Consider the following 20626-nt stretch of genomic DNA (forward strand, 5'->3'; position numbering starts at 1 on the left):
CCGAGTCACTCTGCGCCTGGCCAGGGCAGCCCTTCCCTTTTGTTATCATTTTCAACAAATTAGGGGGACACCTAGATTAGTTCACTTTAATACCTGGTAATGTGGCCCCTCTGAGCCGCGGGGCCGCTCAGAGCTTCGCCTAGGCAAGGCCTCCGGGGCGCGACCTGGGCCTCGGGAGGGCCCCGGGGAGAAGCAGCCCCAGGCCGCGGGTCACCGGGCCGTCGCCGTGTGGACCAGCAGGCGGCCTCTGAGACCCGGTCCGCCAGCGCGGAGGAGGCGGCGACCCCCCAGGATTTGGGGGGCCACGGGCTGGGCGCGGGGCCAGAGTTCTCTGCTTCCTCTTACGGGAGTTCAGGGAGAACGGCCCCCTCCATCCAGCACGTCTCGACGTCCTAGGGCACTGCCGTTCCCGATCCAGCCCGCAAGCCCCCGCTGCGGAGCCTCTGCAGCCTCCCGCTCGCTCCGCAAGCAGCCCATCGCTGGCAGAGGCCCGGGGTCCCCCCGTGTGACGTCACCGCTCTCGGGGTCACGACGCCGTGTCCCCCCGCCGTGTGACGTCACCTCTCTCCGGGTCACGAGGCCGTGTCCCCCCGCCGTGTGACGTCACCGCTCTCCGGGTCACGAGGCCGTGTCCCCCCACCGTGTGACGTCACCGCTCTCCGGGTCACGAGGCCGTGTCCCCCCCGTGTCACGTCACCTCTCTCCGGGTCACGAGGCCGTGTCCCCCCGCCGTGTGACGTCACCGCTCTCCGGGTCACGAGGCCGTGTCCCCCCACCGTGTGACGTCACCGCTCTCCGGGTCACGAGGCCGTGTCCCCCCCGTGTCACGTCACCTCTCTCTGGGTCACGAGGCCGTGTCCCCCCGCCGTGTGACGTCACCGCTCTCGGGGTCACGAGAGCCCGCGTGTCCCCCCGCGCCCCCCCCCCGCGTGTTCCCCGCCCGCCTCCCTTGAAGCCCGGCTCTTCCTCTGCCACCGGGACTCCCAGCCAGATGGGGCGCAGGGAGCCGGAGAGGGGCGGGGGCGGGGCGGGGCGGGCGGGCCGTGACCCAGCCGCGCCCCCGCCAGGACCCCCGCCCGCCACCCGCACACGCCTTGTGGGGCAGAGCGTGGGTTCGCCCATGGGTCCCCGAGGCTCCGTGGCCCTCGCGGCCTGCGCCCGATCCCCAGAGCCGGGGCGGCCACCTGCGGCCCCGCGGGGCACGGACGCGCGGACTCCGGGCTCGTGGGAGGGACAGACACGCGGACTCCGGGCTAGCCCGGCCCGGCAAGTGCCGGCTCAGGAGCCCCCTGCAGGCCGCCCGGCCGCGGCCCTGGCTCTGACCAGTTCCCGGCGGCCGAAGGGGGCACGGGCCCCAGGGGGCACTAGGGGGCACGGCCGAGGAGCCCGGACCCCAGCAGGCAGCAGCCTCCGGCCCTCCTCCGGGGCGCTCCGCCGCCCTCCCCCTCCCCCCTCCCTGTCTCCCCCTTCCCCCTCCCTCCACCCCCATGCGTGCTTGTGTGTGTGTGTGTGTGTGTGTGTGTATTCTGCTCTCACTTCTGCTGGCCTGAGTCTGTTTCCACCCTTCCTGAAGCCAAGGTGAAGCCCCTTGGCCGTCCCATGGGACCCCCTCTGGGTGCCCACCCCGCCCCGCCCCTGCCTCGCCCCTGCCTCGCCCCTGCGGGTCCCAGCCCCTGGTCCCGGCTGCTCGTCTGGAGCTCAGCGGGGGCCTCACTGCTGCTGCGGGAAGGCGAGCGCCCAGCAGCCCTCTGAGGCCTCAGCCCCCCCGTGCCCGCCCCGGCTGGACCTCGGCTGGGGGGCCTGTGCCCCGCGGCCCAGCTCCCTGCTGCCTGAGTTCCCCAGGCCGGTGCCTGTCGCCCTCCTACCCGAGTGCCACAGCAGAAGGTGCCGGCCGCTGGGTTCCTGCCGCCAGCTCGTTGCACCGGCCAGCGCCGCTGTGTCAGGGGCTGCAGGAAGCCAGACGCCCTGCTTCGCCAGGAGGCAGCTGCAGGTGTGTGCGGAGCTGGGGCTACGCTGTGAGGCGGGGAGAGGCCGCTGCCGAGCCCTGCAGGTGTGTGCAGAGCTGGGGCTACGCTCTGAGGCGGGGAGAGGCCGCTGCCAGCCCTGCGTTGTCCCCGGTCACACAGACTCACGCGGCGGGACTGGATGTGTCAGCATGTTGGCCACACACCCCGACTGGCTGACGCGACTCTTAAAAGGCCTGGAGGAGCGTCTGCAAGAGGCTCCTGGCGGTGAGAGGCTGTCCCTCAGCAGCAGAAGTTCCGCAGCTGCCGAGCCCTGGTCCCCGAGCCTCCAGCTCTTCCCTCCGCAGCCCCACCTCGGGGCCCTGCAGCCCAGGCTCTGCAGCAGGTGTGCCCTGAGCACCCTGCACACGGAGGGTTAACCTTGCAAGGGGCAGCGACCATATATGGGAAACCCGGCCCTTTGAGCCTGCGAGGAGCTCCCGTCCTGCCTCTCTGGCTGCCGTCCCAGTCCCCGGCCCGGTGGCCGCCCCGCCACCCCGAGCATGCGAGTGGCGCTGGCCATGGCTGCGTGGATCGTCGCCCTGCTGCCCCGGGACGGGGTCCCCGCCCGCACTCTGCCGGGCATCGAAGATGAAGCCTTCAGCCAAGCTTGCGTCCGGGCTCACAACAAGTTCCGATCGGAGGTGAGCCCCAGGGCCAGCGACATGCTGTACATGGTAAGGGGTGCCTACCGCCTCACCCGGGGATCCTTGCTGCTCCAGAAGCTCCTTTCCACTGGGACTAGGGGGGCAGCAGACTGGCCACCGTGATGGAAGGGATCAGGGAGCCCCCCCGTGTCCCCCCCCCCGGCCAGTGCTTCCCGGCAGCTCACACACTCCACACTGTGTCCCTCGCTCTCTTCCCTGTCAGCGTTTTAAGGGTGTTTGTCTGGTCTCTGAATTTACTTTTTTTTGCTGATGGCAGAGGATTGACTTTCTCAGGAAGTGGCACAGGCTCTCGGGAAAGGAGCAGCCGGGCTGGGGTTCGAGTCCCAGCTGCGCCGCCCGCAGCCCAGCCTAAGGCTTCTGGTTCTGAGCACCTGGGGTGGGGGTGGGGGGCGTCACTGCTGGAACTACAGACCAGGCCCCACAGCATCCGTGTCCTACCCAGGACAGGCCCACAGTGGCCGGTGTCGCTCACGCAGCCGCGAGTCCACACCCTGTGGTCACCAGGCTTCGTGCTGGCCTGTCTGGGCTGGACGGCCACATGCACCCGAGCCGCGGGGGGCCCTGTGTCCCCCACCTGGCAGGCCACCGTGGGGGACCTCCTCCCTCACGTGCTCACCTTGCCCCCCCGCGCCCACTCCTCGGCATCGGCTCTCATTCTCCTTTGGGAGGAACCTGAGCTTTCCTGGGAGGCTGGGCCCCCGGGCGAAGGCTGAGCAAATCGGGGCTCTGTGCCCCAGAGGGTGGTAAAGGGTGGGGGCTGCTCAGGGCCGGGGCGGGGGCCTGCTCAGGGCCTGGGTGGCAGCTGCTCAGGGCCGGGATGGGGGGCACTGCTCAGGGCTGGGGCGGGCGGCAGCTGCTCAGGGCCTGGGTGGGGGGCTGCTCAGGGCCTGGGTGGCAGCTGCTCAGGGCCAGGGCAGGGGGCTGCTCAGGGCCGGGGCGGGGGGCTATTCAGGGCCCGGGGCGGGGGCTGCTCAGGGCCGGGGTAGCGGCGGGCGACGTTCCCGGGCTCCCTGGTGGTGCGGCCTGCAGCGTGCAGCCTGAGGGGTGCAAGGGGCCCTGCCTGCCCCACCAGCCGCATGAGGCTGGGGGGCCTCTGACCAGCTTTCTCACCTCCCAGGGTGGACGCCGATCCCTCTCAACTTTTCCTCCTCTCTGTAGTTGAAAGATCTTTACGAAATCTGGTTTTCGTTCTTGATCCTCCTACTGTTTAATGTTTCTTTTTGCAGACTTGGGACCCGGCACTCGCCCGAATTGCCAAAGCCTGGGCCAGAAAATGTAGGTTTGAACACAATGGACAGCTGCACTCAAAGACGCTGCACCCAAACTTCACTTCGGTGGGAGAGAACATCTGGACTGGGTCTGTGTCCATATTTTCTGTGTCTTCAGCCATCACAAGCTGGTACGATGAAGTTCACGACTATGATTTCCAGACGCAGAAATGCAACAAGGTCTGTGGCCATTACACTCAGGTAAGTGTCTGCCCCGGATTCTCTTGAAATCAATCTTTCTAACAGTAAGGAGAAAACTGGAATCTGGCGTTCAGAAAATCTATAGTAAGCTGCTGCACCTGCAAATATGAAAGAGCTGGGGGTGCAAGCTTATCTTAAAAATAAATGCATGGGCAGAAGCGCCTGGGTGGCTCAGTGGGTTAGGCGTCTGCCTCTGGCTCAGGTCATGATTCCGGGGCCTGGATGGAGCCCCGCACCCCATTTCTCTGCTCAGCGGGGGCCTGCTTCTCCTTCTCTGTCTGCCCCTCTCCCCACTCGTGCTCTTTCTGCCCCTATCTCTGTCTTTCTCAAATAAATAAATAAACTGGAGCAAATTGCAGACACAGAAGAGGTGGTGCACGAAGGGTTCCGTTATGTGCATAAACATAAAATGTGAGGCTCACCAACTTGGACAGACTGAATATTCTGGTAGCAGTACCTCCCTGGGGCACTTAATGCCATTTGAGAGCCACCAGAGGACTTTAGGAGTGAATGGGTTTTCGGGTGTGCATCTCCCATGGAATTGGAGGCCCCTGACTTGGGACCATAAAATTGAGGGAAATAAGCTCCCCTGAAGGAACAGCGATTCCATGTCTCCCTGTCCTGTCAAGCACGGCGGAGAGCCAAGACGCGTCACACGAGTAGGAAGACAACCATGGACAGGCCAGCGTGTAAACGCGTATAACCCTCCTGCACCTATTCCGCCCCCAGATCTCCCGTATTCCGTCCCAGTGGCCACATTCAGAGGCTCCCGATTGAGACTGTTTTGCTTTAACTCAAGGTGGCTAATTCATTCCCTTTCACTTCCTGGCCATCCCTGTCATGCCAGTGACTAAGGTGCTGAGTCATGTCTGACTGATTCTAATGGACAAGAATGTGTTGAAATGAGGAATGAGGGGGAAACATCGTCATGAAGCGTGAGAGCAGGGTTCTTGTCTCACAGAGTCAAAGAATGAGTCTTGGGATGCAGGACAGTGAGCCAGAGCGACAGCGTTGTAGCGGGTGAGGACGCGGAGAGAGCTCTCAGCAGTGGGGGGTCCCAACCGGTGTGTCCCTTAATGAGAACTGACTGGGAAGCTTGTGGCCTTGAGATCCTTGTGCCATCCTGGTTTGAGTGAGGACTCATGATACCGCCTTTAATGGCTCCCTTTGGGGCCTGGTTTTCTTTGCTTCACAGGTGACTGTCATAAAAATGACACCCTCCCCGCCCACACCCAGGGCAGGGTGGCCTGCTTGCTCCCTTATCTCTGGCTTCCTTACATCTCCGCATTTTTGGGATTTCTGTGAGCCTGATTCTGTAGCCTTCTATCTCTCCCTACCTAGCCCTGCTGTTCCTTACTCACAAACAAGGTAGTTACCTTGAAATAATAGGGGTTTTTAAAGAGCAAAATGTTGTTGGAAAGACTTTCAACGTAATTCAGCCTATAGAGCCTCTGCTGTCACCTGTGCTGTTACAGGTAAACAGGTTTGGCATGGCTCCGTATTATTATGATGTGAAAGGAAGGGCAGATTTCGGTGACATTTTCATCTCAAGATCATCCTAAGCAAGGAGGAGCCATCAAACCACCAGTAGCACTGACCCCTTTCTTGAAACTATAAGGTTTCTCCTACACGTATCCCATAACCATTTATCTTGGCTTATGTTTACAAAACATTTTAATCAGAAAATTGATTCCATCAGAATTCCATACATCCTAGTGGGCCAGAAAGCCAAATCCACGTGGTACAAGTGGTACCTGGTGCCGTTAAACACGGCGCTGGTGAAATCTCCGAAAACTGTCATTTTGAGGGTACCGACTGTCATTCATTCCCTGTTTAAGCGTCTAAGCTGCGCCAGGCGCCATGTAAGGCGGCCACCGATGACAGGTCTCTGCAGACCCCTGCAAAACAGAGCCCGGGAGAGCAGCTTACGTCCTAACATTGTGCAAAGACTACAGCTGCCAAGCCGAGAACGTGAGCAGGAATCCGGGGTGGGGCAGGGAGTGGAGGACACAGGCGGCGCCTGGCCCTTGGGAGGTGACTTGTTCCAGGAGAGACGTGTGTTAGTGGATGTCAGAGGGGACATGCCTGGGGCGACGTGGAGAAGTGGGCAAGGTGCCCTGTGAGCAGAGGACACGGCAAGCTATCCAGGCAGAGGGGGGAACAGGCGGCGGCAGTTGCTTACGCAGCCGGAGCCGGAGCCCTTGGTTCTAGAAAACGAAGTGAGAGTTTGTCAAATGAAAAGGAAGAGGATTCCAGGCAAAATGAACAGGGTGTATGGTGGGTACCAATAAGCCTTGAACCCCAGAAGAATGGCTAGTGGCCCAGCACCCCGAATACACGAAGATCAAAGGGCTGGTAAGCTGAGCGCAGACCCCTAGGTGGTCACGTCACGCTCCATGTCCGTCATCCAGGGACTAAGGACCAAAGGCAGGAACTTCATGTGACATCAAGTAGACTTGAGATTTCAGAGCTGGCCCTCCCCAAATAGCCGAGCGCACTTGTAGGGTGTCCCTTACATCTGGGATGAGCGGAGAAAGGGTAGCATTGGGGCCTGAGAGAATCCACTCCTGGCACGCAGGTGTCAGGGCCCAAGCTGCGGATCCTTCCCTGTTCTCTCTCTGAGACCAGCACCTTCTGCCCCTGGGGACCAGGCCCAGGGACGCCCGGGCTGGGGCAAGGCAGCCGCAGCAAGCACTCTGAAGGGAGCTTGGTACTCGGCTCCCCGCGGCTTAAGATGTCACTCGCAGGTCACCGCAGACCTGGGAGGGCGCCGCAGTCACCCCCGGGTGCACCCACAGGCGCAGAGGGGTCCGGATGCTGTTGCGCAGCTCTTGCATCCCGCGCGCACCCAGTCTCAGCTGGTCCGCAGGAGACCCTGAGAGCCTAGCACCCCTGCAGGGCTGATTTCTGCTCCAAGCAGAGGAAAGAGACGCTCCTGAGCCTGGAAACTGCGAGCCGCATGGGCCCGTGCGCTCCGTGAGAGAGGACCTGGCCGCCCACGGGGGGCCCATCATGCGGGGCCCATCCACTGCTACTCTCCTTGCAGAAGTGAGGAGTGAACAATGTCTCTGGGTTGGGGGGTGGCTGTTCACAAACCGAGGGGAGGTGCCCTGGTGCCCACGGGTGGCCGGGCCGGGTCCAGGGAGGCTGCCGAAGCTCGGACCACAGCTGTGTGGACGGGAGACCCGGAGAGGAGGATGCAGGTGACGGTCTGGATCCTGGGGAGTTGATGCAGCTTCCAAGAACGCAGCAAACTGAATGGAGCCCAATGCTGAAGGAGACAGAACTTGAAGAAGTTACTGGGAGCTGCTATTTTATATTATGACTGCTTTTAAAAATTTTGTTCCTGGACGCCTGGCTGGCTCAGTTGGTTGAGTGTCTGCCTGAGGTCATGATGCTGGGGTCCGGGATGGAGCACTGGGTCGTCCCCCCACCCCAGTCTGGGCTCCCTGCTCCGCAGGGAGTCTGATTCTCCCTCTACCCCTCCCTCCTGCTCACATTCTCTCTCACATAAAATAAAAAATAAATCTTTACAAAATAGTAAGATAAAATGTTCGTGGATCTGATAAAATCTGGATCTCTGACATTTTTAAGCCCCAGCTTCTTGGACACTGCAGTTCTTTTCAGTTTTGGTTTAGATGCCATTCATTCTTTGCAGCTGATTAAGCTGAAGAAGCCTGAGAATAATGTTTGAAACATGGTTAATAAAGCTCTTTGCCTAGTACAAAAAAAGAGGAAGAAGAGGAAGAGGAAGAAGAAGAGGAGGAGGAGGAGGAAGAGGAAGAAGGAGAAGAGGAAGAAAGAAGGAGAAGTTGTTTTCTCGGTGACATAGCTCGCAAGAGGAAGGAGCTGGGTCAGGCATCAGGAATGGGTGAGGAGTAATAGTAGGATGCATATGAATCATCTGGTCAGGGCGGGTACTTTGTGGGCGTTAACAAAGGTTAGATCTCTTGTTTTTTTAGCAGCTACACTGGAGGAACACATCAACAGCCTGGTTAAAGATGACTTTGTGTTACAATGTAATGGTTTCATCCTTGCAAGAAATCTTATACTGGAGAGTCAAGACTACTCAGCTGCCATTTTAAACTCTTGCTGGAGATGACCTCAGGTGGCAGTATGACCTCTCACTTAGCCTCATCTTCTATTAATAAAAAGCAAGCTATTTTCAGATTTCGGCTGGTGGGGGTTCGTTGTACGGAGTAAAGACAATAGACGTAGATCCAATTACTAACTCATACAGGTTTGGGATTTCTTGACACAACGCTTCAACACTCCAGCTCGGTCTTCACTGGAGATGATAGGTTTGCACTCTGGAAGAGTTCTGGTACATTAATATGGGAGATTATTTTGTCGCGGGCAGTCCACCCTTATAAAACTTGGGAGTTGCCTGACTTCAAGATAGGGGCAGCTGCTTAGGTTAGGTAGTGCTGAGAATGAGCCCTAAATGGCACCACAGATCTCATTTTTGTTCAGTCCAGGCCGCACGGCCACCCTCTTGAGATCATTATTTTTACAGTTACTCAACCAAAGGAGGTGGGACACGTTTCAGTTTCTCTACCTGGTTTAACGTATGTTGCAGTGTTACTACACTCGTGAGATGGTGCCCGATATCGAGCCAGGAGAACTCATACTGAGCCTTGAAGGATGTTGGGAAGGGGATGTTAGCTCCAAAGGGCAGACATGCCTGCCCCCAGTAGGCTCCCGGACGGAATGTTTTTGTTAGAAAGGTACAGAGAGTGGTTCCTAGTTCCATGAAAAGGGAAAGCACTTGGATGGCGGCGTGCTCAGGGCGTGGACTGTGCCCACAGTACGTTGTGGTGAAGCAGAAGTAGGTTTCAACACTCATCTGCAAAAGCAGGGCCATGTCTCTTTAGTGATGTGTCATGAAGTTACACCTGAGGCTGCATGTAAAGCGCTCAACACTACCTTGGCCTCAAGTAAATTCCCAGTAATCAGTGGTTCTATTTTTTATAATTACTTATTTTTCTTCACCATACTAAAGGAAATGAAAACATATAACAGGAATCTGTCTGATAAAAGATAGTCTTCAAAAATTTTGAAACAGAAAAAAATTAGAGAATAAAACATGAACATGTGCTGAGGGCTTGCTAGGTTGCAGCAGCTGTTCTGAGCGCTTTCTTACTAGCCCGTTGAGAATGTCAAAATAGGCCCGTGGAGTCGGTAGTGTTATCCTCACTAAACAGTCAAGGAAGCCAAGGCCAAGGTCACACGGTGAGTGGCTGAGCCGGAATAGGAACTCAGTCATTGTAACCCCAGAGCCCACAGGTTGAACCCAGAACCTGAATGCCCATACCCTTTTCAAGCTTTTGAAAAAAGACCAACTGGAATGAAAAGTAAACCGTGGGACATCTGTGCAGTAAAGTAGTGAACCCAACAGCACAAATGGATCTCAAATGCTTATGCTTTGTGCAAGAAGCCAGGGTGGAAAAGCTACATGTATATAACATTTGATTCCATTTATATAACATTTTGGAAAACACAAAATAATGGGGACAGAAAACAGATTGGTGATTCCCAGGGGCCAGGGCTGGGGGCAAGAACTCATCACAAAGGAGCACAAGGGAACTTTTGGGGGTGATGGAAATGTTCTAGGTTGTGGCTACACAGCTATGTTTTTGTCAAAATTCATGGAACTGTACACCTAAAAAGGATGTCATTTACTGTGTGTTAATCACAAACTGACTTAAAAAGAGACCGATTAAAACAAAATGAATGCAGGGCACGTTGGTGGCTCAGTGGTTGAGCATTTGCCTTTGGCTCGCAGTGTGATATTGCTTCTCCCTCTGCCTTTTGCCTCTGCCTCTCTCTCTGCATCTCTCATGAGCAAATAAATAAAAATCTTAATAAATAAGTAAATAAAACGCAGTGAATGGTAACATTTCATATCCTTGGAAACAGAACAGAAAACAAAAGCCACAGTGTAAAAGCATTCAAGAGCTGTGTGTGGGAAGCCCAAAGATGGAGAATACTCGAGGTAACAAACACCTGAAGAAAGTGCTCAAAGATCAAAGGATAAAAAATATAAAATGATGTACTAAGGTGATAGTAAAAGGAACACACGGGAGACATTGCACCCAGTTAGCGTGCATAGTAATCACCCGAGGAACTTAAAATATAGATTTTATTTTTTTTATGACTGAATAATATTCCTATATATGTAATACATTTTCCTGGAGAACAGATTCTATTTGGTCCCAGTCCAGCTTCCTAGCTTGGGCCTGTGCACCGCGTCACCATCCCCATTCCCTGGTCCCAGCCCAGCTCCCAGCTCCCAGCTCCCAGCTCCCAGCTCAGGCCTGTGTGCCACCCGCCCGCCCGCAGGCTTTGCTCCCACATTCAAGCCTTGTGTGTGGTCGGTCGTCCCCGCTCCTCGGCCTTCCCGGACACCTGCCTCAGCCCCTCCTCCCCAGTACCCACTACTTTATTTCTGTGCCAGAAATGGTCTCGTGTCGTGTACGTTTATCTCACACGCTCACAGCCCAGTAATAACCATCGCAAGTCCCGTTTCCAAATGAATTCTGAGCGCCGGAGCGCCCCTGGCAGCAATGGCTCTTCCTGACGACAGTGAGCGCCCTGCTGTGTGGATGAAGCCCTCATCAGCCTCATGCGTTCACCTTCCTGTCTCTCCTGACTTTCTCTCAGGTTGTCTGGGCAGACAGTTACAAGGTTGGCTGCGCAGTACAGTACTGTCCCACAGTTGCCGGCCTGCAATTTTCCGACGCAGCGCATTTCATATGCAACTATGGACCAGGGTAAGTATCCAAATCAACCTCTTTCTAAAAAAATTATTTTTGAATCTACTTTAGAAGTCTTATCTTCATTATAGAAATTTGGTATAAGGAAAGTGTAAAAAAGGAAATTAATATCCTCATTAATTCCTCTATGCAGGGATCTACTCCATTAATACCTGGTGCTTTTTTTGTAATATATATGCGTGTCTGTGTGCACCCTTTACAAGCACTACATAAACACAAAGAGTGGTATTTTCAAGAGTGGTAAGACTAAAATGTTCTTAGGGATGTAGATCAATGGGAAACAGTAATAACACCCCAAAATGGGAGGACTGATGTTGCTTCGTATGTGTGGGTTTATTAAAAACTTGGCATGTTTTAAACAATTTTCAAAACAAAAAAATCTGAATTTCTCAACTTACATAATTTCATTTAATTTTGCAAGTTTTGGTTTTGAAATGGGTACAGTTTTTCTTCCTTTGGAAATCAGGGTAGACCCATGATGTACTCCCTCCCCTAGCTCTCTTTAAACATATATGTGTGTTTATGAATCCTACATGTCATTATTGAGAAAATGGAGATCATACTGGAAACGCACGTTTTATACTTACTTAAAATTATACTGTGAGCATTCTCCACATCATTAAACTTTTAAACATAGTGTCGGTAATCAGAAAAATAATGAGAGCAGTGCTTCACAAAGGTGGCGTTGAAGGTGGGGGAGGGAGCCCCTGTACCTCCCAGAGCCAAAGCCAAGGCTGTCAAGGCCAAGAAGGTGGTGCTGAAAGGTCTGCTCTCGCCACACCGACTTGGCTCCAAAGGCAGCCCGAATACCTTTGAAAGGGCGCCCCCACGAGACCGGCTTGATGATGGTGCCTTCAAGTTCCCCCGCTGCTGAGTCAGTCATGAAGGAAGCACAACACAACCATGGAGTCACCGTGGACGTGCGCCAGGCCAGGCTGAGAAGCAGCTCCGCGACCTCGTGGCCCGGCCGCCGCCCCATCAGGCCCGATGGACAGAAGCATGTGTTCTCCTGGCTCTTTACTACGGTGCTTCGGTTGTTGCCCACGGAACTGAGTACATCTGGGGCACCTGGAGGCTCAGTTAGTTAAGGTTCTGCCTTCAGCTCAGGTCCTGATCCTGGGGTCCAGGGATCGAGCCCCCAGAGGGCTCCCTGCTCAGTGGGGAGCCTGCTTCTCCCTCGCCCTCTGCCCTTCCTAACCCTGCTTATGCCCTCTCTCTCTAATAAATAAATAAAATCTTAAAAAAAAAATTGGGATCATGTAACCTGAGTCCAGCTGATTAAACATATATATTTCCACTATAAAAAATAAAGTAATACACAATGCTTACTATATGCTAAGCACTTTTAAAAAAAGATTTTATTCATTTATTAGAGAGAGAGGCTTACATGGTGGGTGTGCAGGTGGAGGGCTCAGGGAGAAAATCTCAAGCGGACTCCACGCTGAGCATGGAGCCCCATCCGAGGCTCCAGGCCACGACCCACGAGATCAAGACCTGAATGGAAACCAAGGACGCTTAACTGATGGAGCCACCCAGGCCCCACTCCACACTCTTCCAAGGGCTTAGCACATATTTACTTAATCTTCACGAAACGTCTTGAGACAGGTCCTCTTACCATCCCTGTTTGGCAGATAAGAGAACGGAAGTGCTGACCGGGTGAGTAGTCTGCCCAGGGCTCCAGAGCTGGTGACTATTTCACATGTCACCGTGTCACAGCTGGATGGTGACCTGGGCTGTCTGGCTTCTGGGTCTGTGCTCTACGTGGTCACACAGCAGCTTCTCCTACTCAAGAGTTTAGATTGTCTGGATTTTCTTTTACTATCTGATGAAAAACCTTGTATAGAACTTTGGTCCTAACTTTGTGGATTTCCCCACAATTCCTAGAAATACTATACCAAGTAAAAGGTATGATCATCTTTAAGTTTTTAAAGATGCATACGGCCAACTTATCCTCCGCTATTATACCGACGTATACTCCTTCATTAGTACTGGATGTTATATTTTTTTAGTATTTTCTAATTTGATTCAAAGTGTTACCTCGTGTTTTCTTTTGCATCTCTTTTGACTACTAGTGATTAACAGATTTTCATCTGCCTACTCACATTCCTTCTTTTATGAATCCTATTGTCTGCTCATTTTTCCACTGGAGTGATTCTCTTAATGATTTATGGAAGTTGTTTATACTTTAAAGCTTTTAACTGTCATATATACAACAATCTTTTCTTTAATTGGTTGACCTTGAATTTTGTTTGAATTTTACCAATCTTTGGGATTCCAAAAGATATGCTAGAAGGCGGCTCTCTTCCCCTGAAGTAAAATTCAGAAGAAATGTTTGATAGTCTGAGTGTAGGTGGGAGTGGAGGGACCAAAATCAGGTGTCAGCTTTGACTGAAAACCCCAACGTCAGAAAATAGGGAAAAATCAGGAAAAACCAGCCAAAGCCATTAAGTCAATCAGTGGTGACTTTTCGCAACATCTATATAGTTTAATGGTTAAGATGCAGGGTCTTGAGACTCCCTTACTGTGGGGCCCTGGACAAGTTACTTAACCTCTCTGAACCTCAGTTTCCTCTGTAAAAGATCAGGATAATGAAAGCACCAACTACTCACCAAGCAGCTATGAAAATTATGTGAGAAAGCGATGTGAAGCACCAGGTTATGTGCAACAGCTGGCAAAGGTGATTATTTGAAAAGTATTCAGATATTGTGGTTACAACAAGGAGACATGGAGGTGAAGTCTCCTGGTTTAGACTCCCTTTGGTTCACTTCAGAGTTCTAAACAGTAAGTCGTAACACTAATAACCAGTTATAATGCTTCTGTAGGGTGACATTCACTTACACATACAAATCAATGGGTTCATACCTTCAAATATTCAACAAGTATTTGTTTACTGAGCTCCGAAGGAGAACCAGCCAGCCGGAGTCCCCGCTCGCATGGGGCACAGAGATAATAAAAATACAAATAAAATAACTGCATGATGAAAGGAGTCACGAAGGAACTAGCACTACTACTGTAGTCAACGCTATCAACGGGCAGGGGCCTTACTTGGATAAAGTGATGTATTTGAATGTAGGCGTGAAGAAGATAATCCGGGCGCGTGGGGAACTTCACAGACGTCCTGCAGAAAACACCTGCAAAGCTTCTGCGGCGAGGATTCTGGAGAGGACGGAAGAGCAGAGTGCAAGGGCCACCGGGTGGCCTGCCCCTGGCCAGTCAGCTCAGGCCTCGGGGGCCGGGGCTGTGTTAACTGTAGCCACCTCGCAAGAGGAATCACCCAGGTCTTTTAAGCAAGTGAGTGACAGGACCTGCTTTAAATGGGAAATCGTTCTGTAGATGCGGAACACGGACTGGAGAGCACAGTGCGGGTGACGGGGGGCACGGGCACTAGGTCGGGATGTCCTCAGTTTCTACGCCTTCTGGTACAAACGGTCCTAGGCCCCCATACCACAGAATTGTAAGAAGTCCAGTACCACCCCCGCCCCCCGTATGTCTGAGATTTCCAAAGGGTGGGGTGCAGGGCGTCTGGTTCTCCTGTCACCTGGAACTCCTGCTCCAGAACCCCTAACTGCTGGGGAGTTTCGACGACTCGTCCTGGCTGCTTCCGGTCATTCTGATCCGCATGTTTCAAACGTGGACACAACTATCCCTTCCTTCCCTTGGGCCTCCCTGAGCAAGGTGACCTTGTGACGAGCGGAAAAGAGGATTCCGTGTGGAAGAGGAAATGACAACCTTGACTGCAGATACCACCTCCTGTACCCTGCCGTAACGACCCTTACTTATATTTACCTTTTTCATTAAAAATCTTATCTTGGGGACGCCTAGGTGGCTGTGGTTGAGCGTCTCCCTTCAGCTCAGGTCGTGACCCTGGAGTCCCGGGATTGAGTCCTGTATTGGGCTCCCTGCAGGGAGCCTGCTTCTCCCTCTGCCTGTCTCTGCGTTTCTGTGTTTCTCATGAATAGATAAAATCTCAAAAAAAAAAAAAAAATTTTCTGGGGGGTGCCTGGCTGGATAGTCAGGAAAGCCTGTGACTCTTGATCTTGAGGTTGTGAGTTTGAGCCCTATGCTGGGCACAGAGAATACGGTAAAAAACAAAGAAACAAGAAAACCTGACTTTTCTCTTCCCGTGTCCTGGGGCCCTCTCTCTTCTTGCTCAGGCTACCAGGGAAACACTAAAATGTCTTGCTTCTTTATGAGAATCCTTCAAGGCCCTGGGTCTCCATTGTTCCCATCCACATAAACGTAGGCCTTCCCAGGAGCATGTTTCTCCCGGGATGAATCTGCCATTTCCCTAATATTCACAACTGCCTTGTCTTTAGCCTGTTTTTTGGTAGTAAGTTCTCCATCTTCCCTATAGTGTGGAAATCACAATTCAACAAAGAATGAAATCGTATGAATGATTTTATTAAAAACATTCTAGAACTTGACCGCTCAACGAGTACTGTGCTTTCTAACAATGAAAGATGTCACTGTGATTAACGCGCACCTCGGATGTCTTTTATAATTGTTACCAGAATATTCCTTTGACTATTTTCCACAGTGTAAAGTAAACATGAAGATAAACTTAGTTTCTGAATCAACCTAAATTAATTTGGAGCCAAACAAGATTAGAACATGTATTTGGTGTTGGAAATGAGGCGCTAATATATTAAAAAGTAATGTCTCCTTAACTTTGGTTCTTAACCAAACTTCCTTAACTTTGGAGGTAAAGGTATAGTGTTAGGGGAGGGGAGTCCAGGCCATAAACTTGGATTAGAAAAAAGTTACATGTTTATTGTCATTCACCTCTACTTAAAACTACATTTCATTATGTACGAAGACAACACTTCAGTCACATCAGCAGTATGTGACCTGGTGTTGGTACTACGTCTATCTTTGTAAATACCAGATATTTTCGTATCACATTCTACTTGCTGCAGATATCTTAAAATACAGTTTTAATTTATCATGAAAGGGATAAGAATCATTAGACTTCTTGCTAGGTCTTATTTAATACTTAAACAGAGAAGCACATATTGCTGTATCACAAATATTTCTAACATTTTGATCACTATTTAAACTTAGTTTCCTTTATAATCTTACAAACTTGATTTTACGCACCTAAAAACAAACATTCAGGGCACCTGGGTGGCTCAGTCGGTTAAGTGTCCAGCTTTTGATCTTGGCTAAGGTCTCTATCTCGGGGCTGTGAGCTCAAACCCTGTGTTGAGCTCCACACTGGACATGGAGCTTACTTAACAACAACAACAAAAAAAAGTAAAATTAAACTATTTTCAGAGTCCATCGGCTCCACCATGACACAAAAAAAGTTAAGAACTCCTTTCCACAAGAGATGAGTAGGGCAGCCCCGGTGGCTCAGCAGTTTAGTGCCACCTTCGGCCCAGGGCGTGATCCTGGAGACCCAGGATCGAGTCCCAAGTCGGGCTCCCTGCATGGAGCCTGCTTCTCCCTCTGCCTGTGTCTCTGGCTCTCTCTCTTTCTTTCTGTGTGTCTCTCATGAATGAGTAAATAAAATCTTTAAAAAAAAAAAAAAAAAAGGAGAGACAGATGAGTACAATGGCAGATTTACTGAAATGCACCTGCAAGTCTCATTATTACTACTCTGAAGATGTTCATGGGGATTTAAAAGTCTGAATGTTTCACTTTCTAGTGTGTGACCTTGGTCAATTACTTATACTTTGTGCCTCAGCCTCTAGCTATATTGCGGATATATAAATAACAGTGTCTTACACATAGGTTACTGTGAAAATTAATTCATTCAAGGATTCTTAGCTTAGTACAGTAGTTACTATATATTATTCACCTCACATCTTTTACATGAAAACAAACTGCCCTTTAGAAATTCCCCCAATCTCTTGTTATTTTCTTTTGGAAGGCACTCAACTCAGGCAAATGAGTCCTGTCCAATAAAAACTAAGGAGGCTTGCTAAACTGAGAAGAGTAAGTATGGGTCATGATACCTTGGGATGGGCAGTTTTTCGGATAGTAGTAATGGCACAAGCCAGATAGTTAAGTAGGCGGAGTGTTGCCCTGGAGTCAGACAAATTCAGGTTCCCTTGGGACTCTAACATGTATACATTGTGATTTTTGACAAGGTAATTTCTTAAGAGCTTTAATTTCCTTATCTGTAAAATAAAAATAAATTTCCCGAGTAGTCTTAAGAATTAAATGAGACTATATAGGTGAAAATATAGGTTCACAGACACAGACAGACACCATAAACTCTGTAAATGTTAACAGGCTTCTACTTCCATTTCCCTCACCAACCCTCTGAATCCGTGGACTTCCATTCTATGGATTTAGTCAAAGATTCATACTAAATTTCGTTGCAAAAAAAAAAAAAAAAAAAAAAAATCCCTCCAAACGTACAGCTTTTTTCTATTTTATAGACAAAGCTACCGAACGCCATACAAAAGAGGATCTACTTGCAGTGCCTGTCCCAATAATGACAAGTGTTTGGATAATCTCTGCAGTGAGTAAAATGAAAAATCTACCAATAATACAATGTGTCTGAAACGATTATAACTGGAATTAAGAATGCAAATATTGGCTTTATCCTAATAGCAATTTTCAGGGAAGTTGGCATCAGGTAGCAATCAAACTGATGGCTTACTGTCCTAATAATGAACATTTATTTAAGATAAATTTAAGGAAGCCGATAATAGACTTCTTAGCTGTAATCAGTAAACAGAGAATGACTATGAGAATAAAAACTGTAGATGCAAGATTTGCTAATTTCAGCAAGATTACAAAAACAAAACAAAACAAAGCAAAAAAAACTGCTTTGTAAACTCTGAATTCTCATCTTCACTCCAGGTACAGACAGCCACCCTTTTTCAATCAGCTTTCTGAGCAAGTCATTGCTTTCCTGGTTTAACCATTCATTTCACTTAACAGCAGTTTTGCTAAAAGAACTCGGGGTAACGTGTAGCAGCTTTGCAATCTCTTCTCAGAGTATCAACATATTAACTGAATATTTCCTTTCATGTTGTTTCAGCACTACAAAGCATAGTATTTTTTTCCTCCAGTTAGGCAGTATAACACAGGAATTAAAACCACACATTCTTGAAATAATATGCCCAAGTTCAATTTCCAGTTCCACCACTGTGACCTTGGGCAACCACAGGAACGGGTTTCCTCAATAATAATATGTAGATGGCAGTATCATCTGTTTGATGAAATAGATTAAGGAAAAAAGAAAAAATACTTATATCTAGAACAAGAGTCGTGCATACAGTAGCACTCAATAAATATTACCTATTAACCACAAAGTCATCCTTCCTGTACACCCAAATGTTGAGTTTACTTGGTATTTTCTTTATGTCCAAATTTTGTGACATTTTTATGCCACGAACAATTGTCGTGGCATAAAAATGCTTAAATGCTGCTTCTTTTTTTTTTTTAATTTTATTTATTTATTTTTTAAATGCTGCTTCTTTAAAATCGGGATGAAAACTAAGAATTATTTTAAATTATTTAAAGAGTAATTTAGGGATCCCTGGGTGGCGCAGCGGTTTAGCGCCTGCCTTTGGCCCAGGGCGCGATCCTGGAGACCCAGGATCGAATCCCACGTCAGTCTCCCGGTGCATGGAGCCTGCTTCTCCCTCTGCCTATGTCTCTGCCTCTCTCTCTGTGTGTGTGACTATCATAAATAAATAAAAAAAAAAAAATTTAAAAAAAAAAAAAAAAATAAAGAGTAATTTAATTATTGCTACTGGTTAGCTTTCTTCCCCTCTAGAGTCTAAATTTCAAAAAGGTAGGAACTATGCTAATTCACTTATACTCTACTCTGGCTGGCAAATAAGCACTAATTTGAAGGCATATTTTCTTAAAAAATATTCCTTCTCTTTAAAAATCTAGTAATTAGTAACAACTCTGTATGACAAGAAGAAAGTTCCTGGACTTTTAGCTTTTGATTTTGGAACTAGCTTGAAATAGCTTCTAATCTTGTGGGATATTCAGAAAATTACGGCTGTGGTTCAGTAATGAAAAAGCCCTGGGCCCTTAAGAAAAGTAAGGGCAAATAAGCTACCGTGCATGAGGGTAAGGGTTAGAGGATAAAAGCTTTTATTTAACATATTCCATATCTGACAAATTATGATAAATACTAGAGAAAAAAGTTCCTTTCTGGTCCTGTAGGTACCATTGGCCAAGTTTAATAAATACCCGTGGAGGCCCAATCAGGATGGTTCTGCATAATATGCCGGGTATGCCAATGATACTTGGGATGATTCTATCAAGTACATGAATGCACGTTAGTTTCAATATTCAGGAGCTGAATATTTAACATTGGAGAAAGAATATAACTAGCACAGCAAATCCTTGATTTCATGGTATTAAATGCCCAAAAAAAGTTAAAGCAGCAGCAGCTCCCAGGCAATCCACCACAGACAAAGCCCAAACACAGGTATGATGCTTGGGGATGCTCACAGACACCCAGCCAGCTCCTTGCTGGATTCCACCACAGAATTCAACAGCAGCTGGCACAGAACTGATGTAGAAAAGGTATCTATTTAATAAAAAAAAGTATCAAGAAGGCTCAGGCAGATGTAGAATTTTCTACCTACTCCTGTGAATGTCAAAATCTGAATAAAGCTCAATGAAAGGAGAGGAATAATTATGATGTGACGAGAACCAAATCCCTGTAAGAGGTCACAGTCTCTTTATTACTGACTGATCATTAATAGTATATTCTTTTCAGGGAGGAACTTCTTTCCAGGAAAATATTTTAATGAATTGCTCACATTGACTGTTACTAATAATTATTTTTAGTTTTAAATTCTAATGGTTTAATTTTTAATTGTATTTATTTGTTGGTTATGGTACATAAAATGATTTTCCACTTACAATAGTGGTAAAATGAAATAAAATAAGAGCCTCACCAGTACCTATTTGTCTGCCTTTACAGCTAACCCACAGCGAGACAAAGTCACACGTATGTATATAAATCTTTAATTGTGCCTTTAAAATTTATGTGAATTATATTACTGCATTCTGAGAAATAATATTTAAGAGGATATTTATGTTTGTTTCACAGGTTACTACTCTACTGTGTATCCTGACTGGCCAATATTTTCACGCAACAGATACTTATCTCTCTTTCTCATTGTTAGTCCACCAATCCTAATACTGATTGCTATAATAACCATTTGGGTCAAACATAGATATCCTCATTTAGTTAATCTGAACTGATAAAATCCAGAAAAAACACAATTCATTCATATGTGGTTTTTATTTTGTTTTTTTCTTTAAAATAATGGTTGGGTATATTTCTTATTTCTAATTTTAAAACATTTCAGAAAAAAATATGTTGCAGTAAACCTTTAATCAAAAGAAAAATCTGTTCAATTTCCTCACTCTAGAATAAACTCATTTTTTACCTTCCACTTTTCTATGAATAAGCATTGTTTTCAGGCTGCTACAGCTGTGACTTTCAGTAAGTAGCCCAGCCTCTGTCTCAGCTTCTAAAACTACAAAATGAATGTGCTAGATTTAGGTGATTCTAAATAAATGACTCCACTGGCCCTCGTTACTAAAAGCATTTCTACATAACTTGTTGCATGCTGCTTCAATTCTAAACATCTGGTTTTCCCTGCTCTCTTGCAATCTGAGGTCTTTGGTTTACCACTTTCGTAGACTCATAATAGTAATTAATGGATTTAAGAGGTGCTTTTTTTGCTTGTGGGTTGTTTAATCTTAAACATAAAATAAGA

At 49.0% G+C, this 20626-nt stretch overlaps 1 protein-coding gene across 2 annotated transcripts; it reads left to right on the forward strand.

Moving 5' to 3' along the window:
• The first annotated feature begins 2094 nt into the window (after positions 1-2094).
• Positions 2095-20451, forward strand: GLIPR1 (GLI pathogenesis related 1). Of its 2 annotated transcripts, none has more exons than XM_038550060.1 (6): positions 2095-2680; positions 3898-4140; positions 10804-10913; positions 17303-17385; positions 19822-19848; positions 19951-20451. In XM_038550060.1, exons 1-6 carry the CDS (start codon positions 2507-2509, stop codon positions 20103-20105), a joined length of 792 nt encoding a protein of 263 aa, XP_038405988.1. In that variant the 5' UTR covers positions 2095-2506; the 3' UTR covers positions 20106-20451. The 2 variants fall into 2 exon arrangements, with proteins under 2 accessions (XP_038405988.1, XP_038405989.1); XM_038550061.1 differs by having other exon boundaries at positions 2225-2647.
• The last annotated feature ends 175 nt before the right edge of the window (positions 20452-20626 follow it).

This window comes from Canis lupus, chromosome 10 (genome assembly GCF_011100685.1).
Source record: "Canis lupus familiaris isolate Mischka breed German Shepherd chromosome 10, alternate assembly UU_Cfam_GSD_1.0, whole genome shotgun sequence".
Taxonomy (NCBI): Eukaryota; Metazoa; Chordata; class Mammalia; order Carnivora; family Canidae; genus Canis; species Canis lupus.

What these genes read in the sequence shown, in the direction of transcription:
- GLIPR1 (XM_038550060.1), top strand. Translation starts at nt 2,507, where the DNA reads ATGCGAGTGGCGCTGGCCATGGCTGCGTGGATCGTCGCCCTGCTGCCC. An exon ending in GTGTTTGGATAATCTCTGCA is followed by an intron (nt 17,386 to 19,821) that starts GTGAGTAAAATG and finishes CTGCCTTTACAG; the next exon opens with CTAACCCACAGCGAGACAAA. An exon ending in ACAGCGAGACAAAGTCACAC is followed by an intron (nt 19,849 to 19,950) that starts GTATGTATATAA and finishes TTTGTTTCACAG; the next exon opens with GTTACTACTCTACTGTGTAT.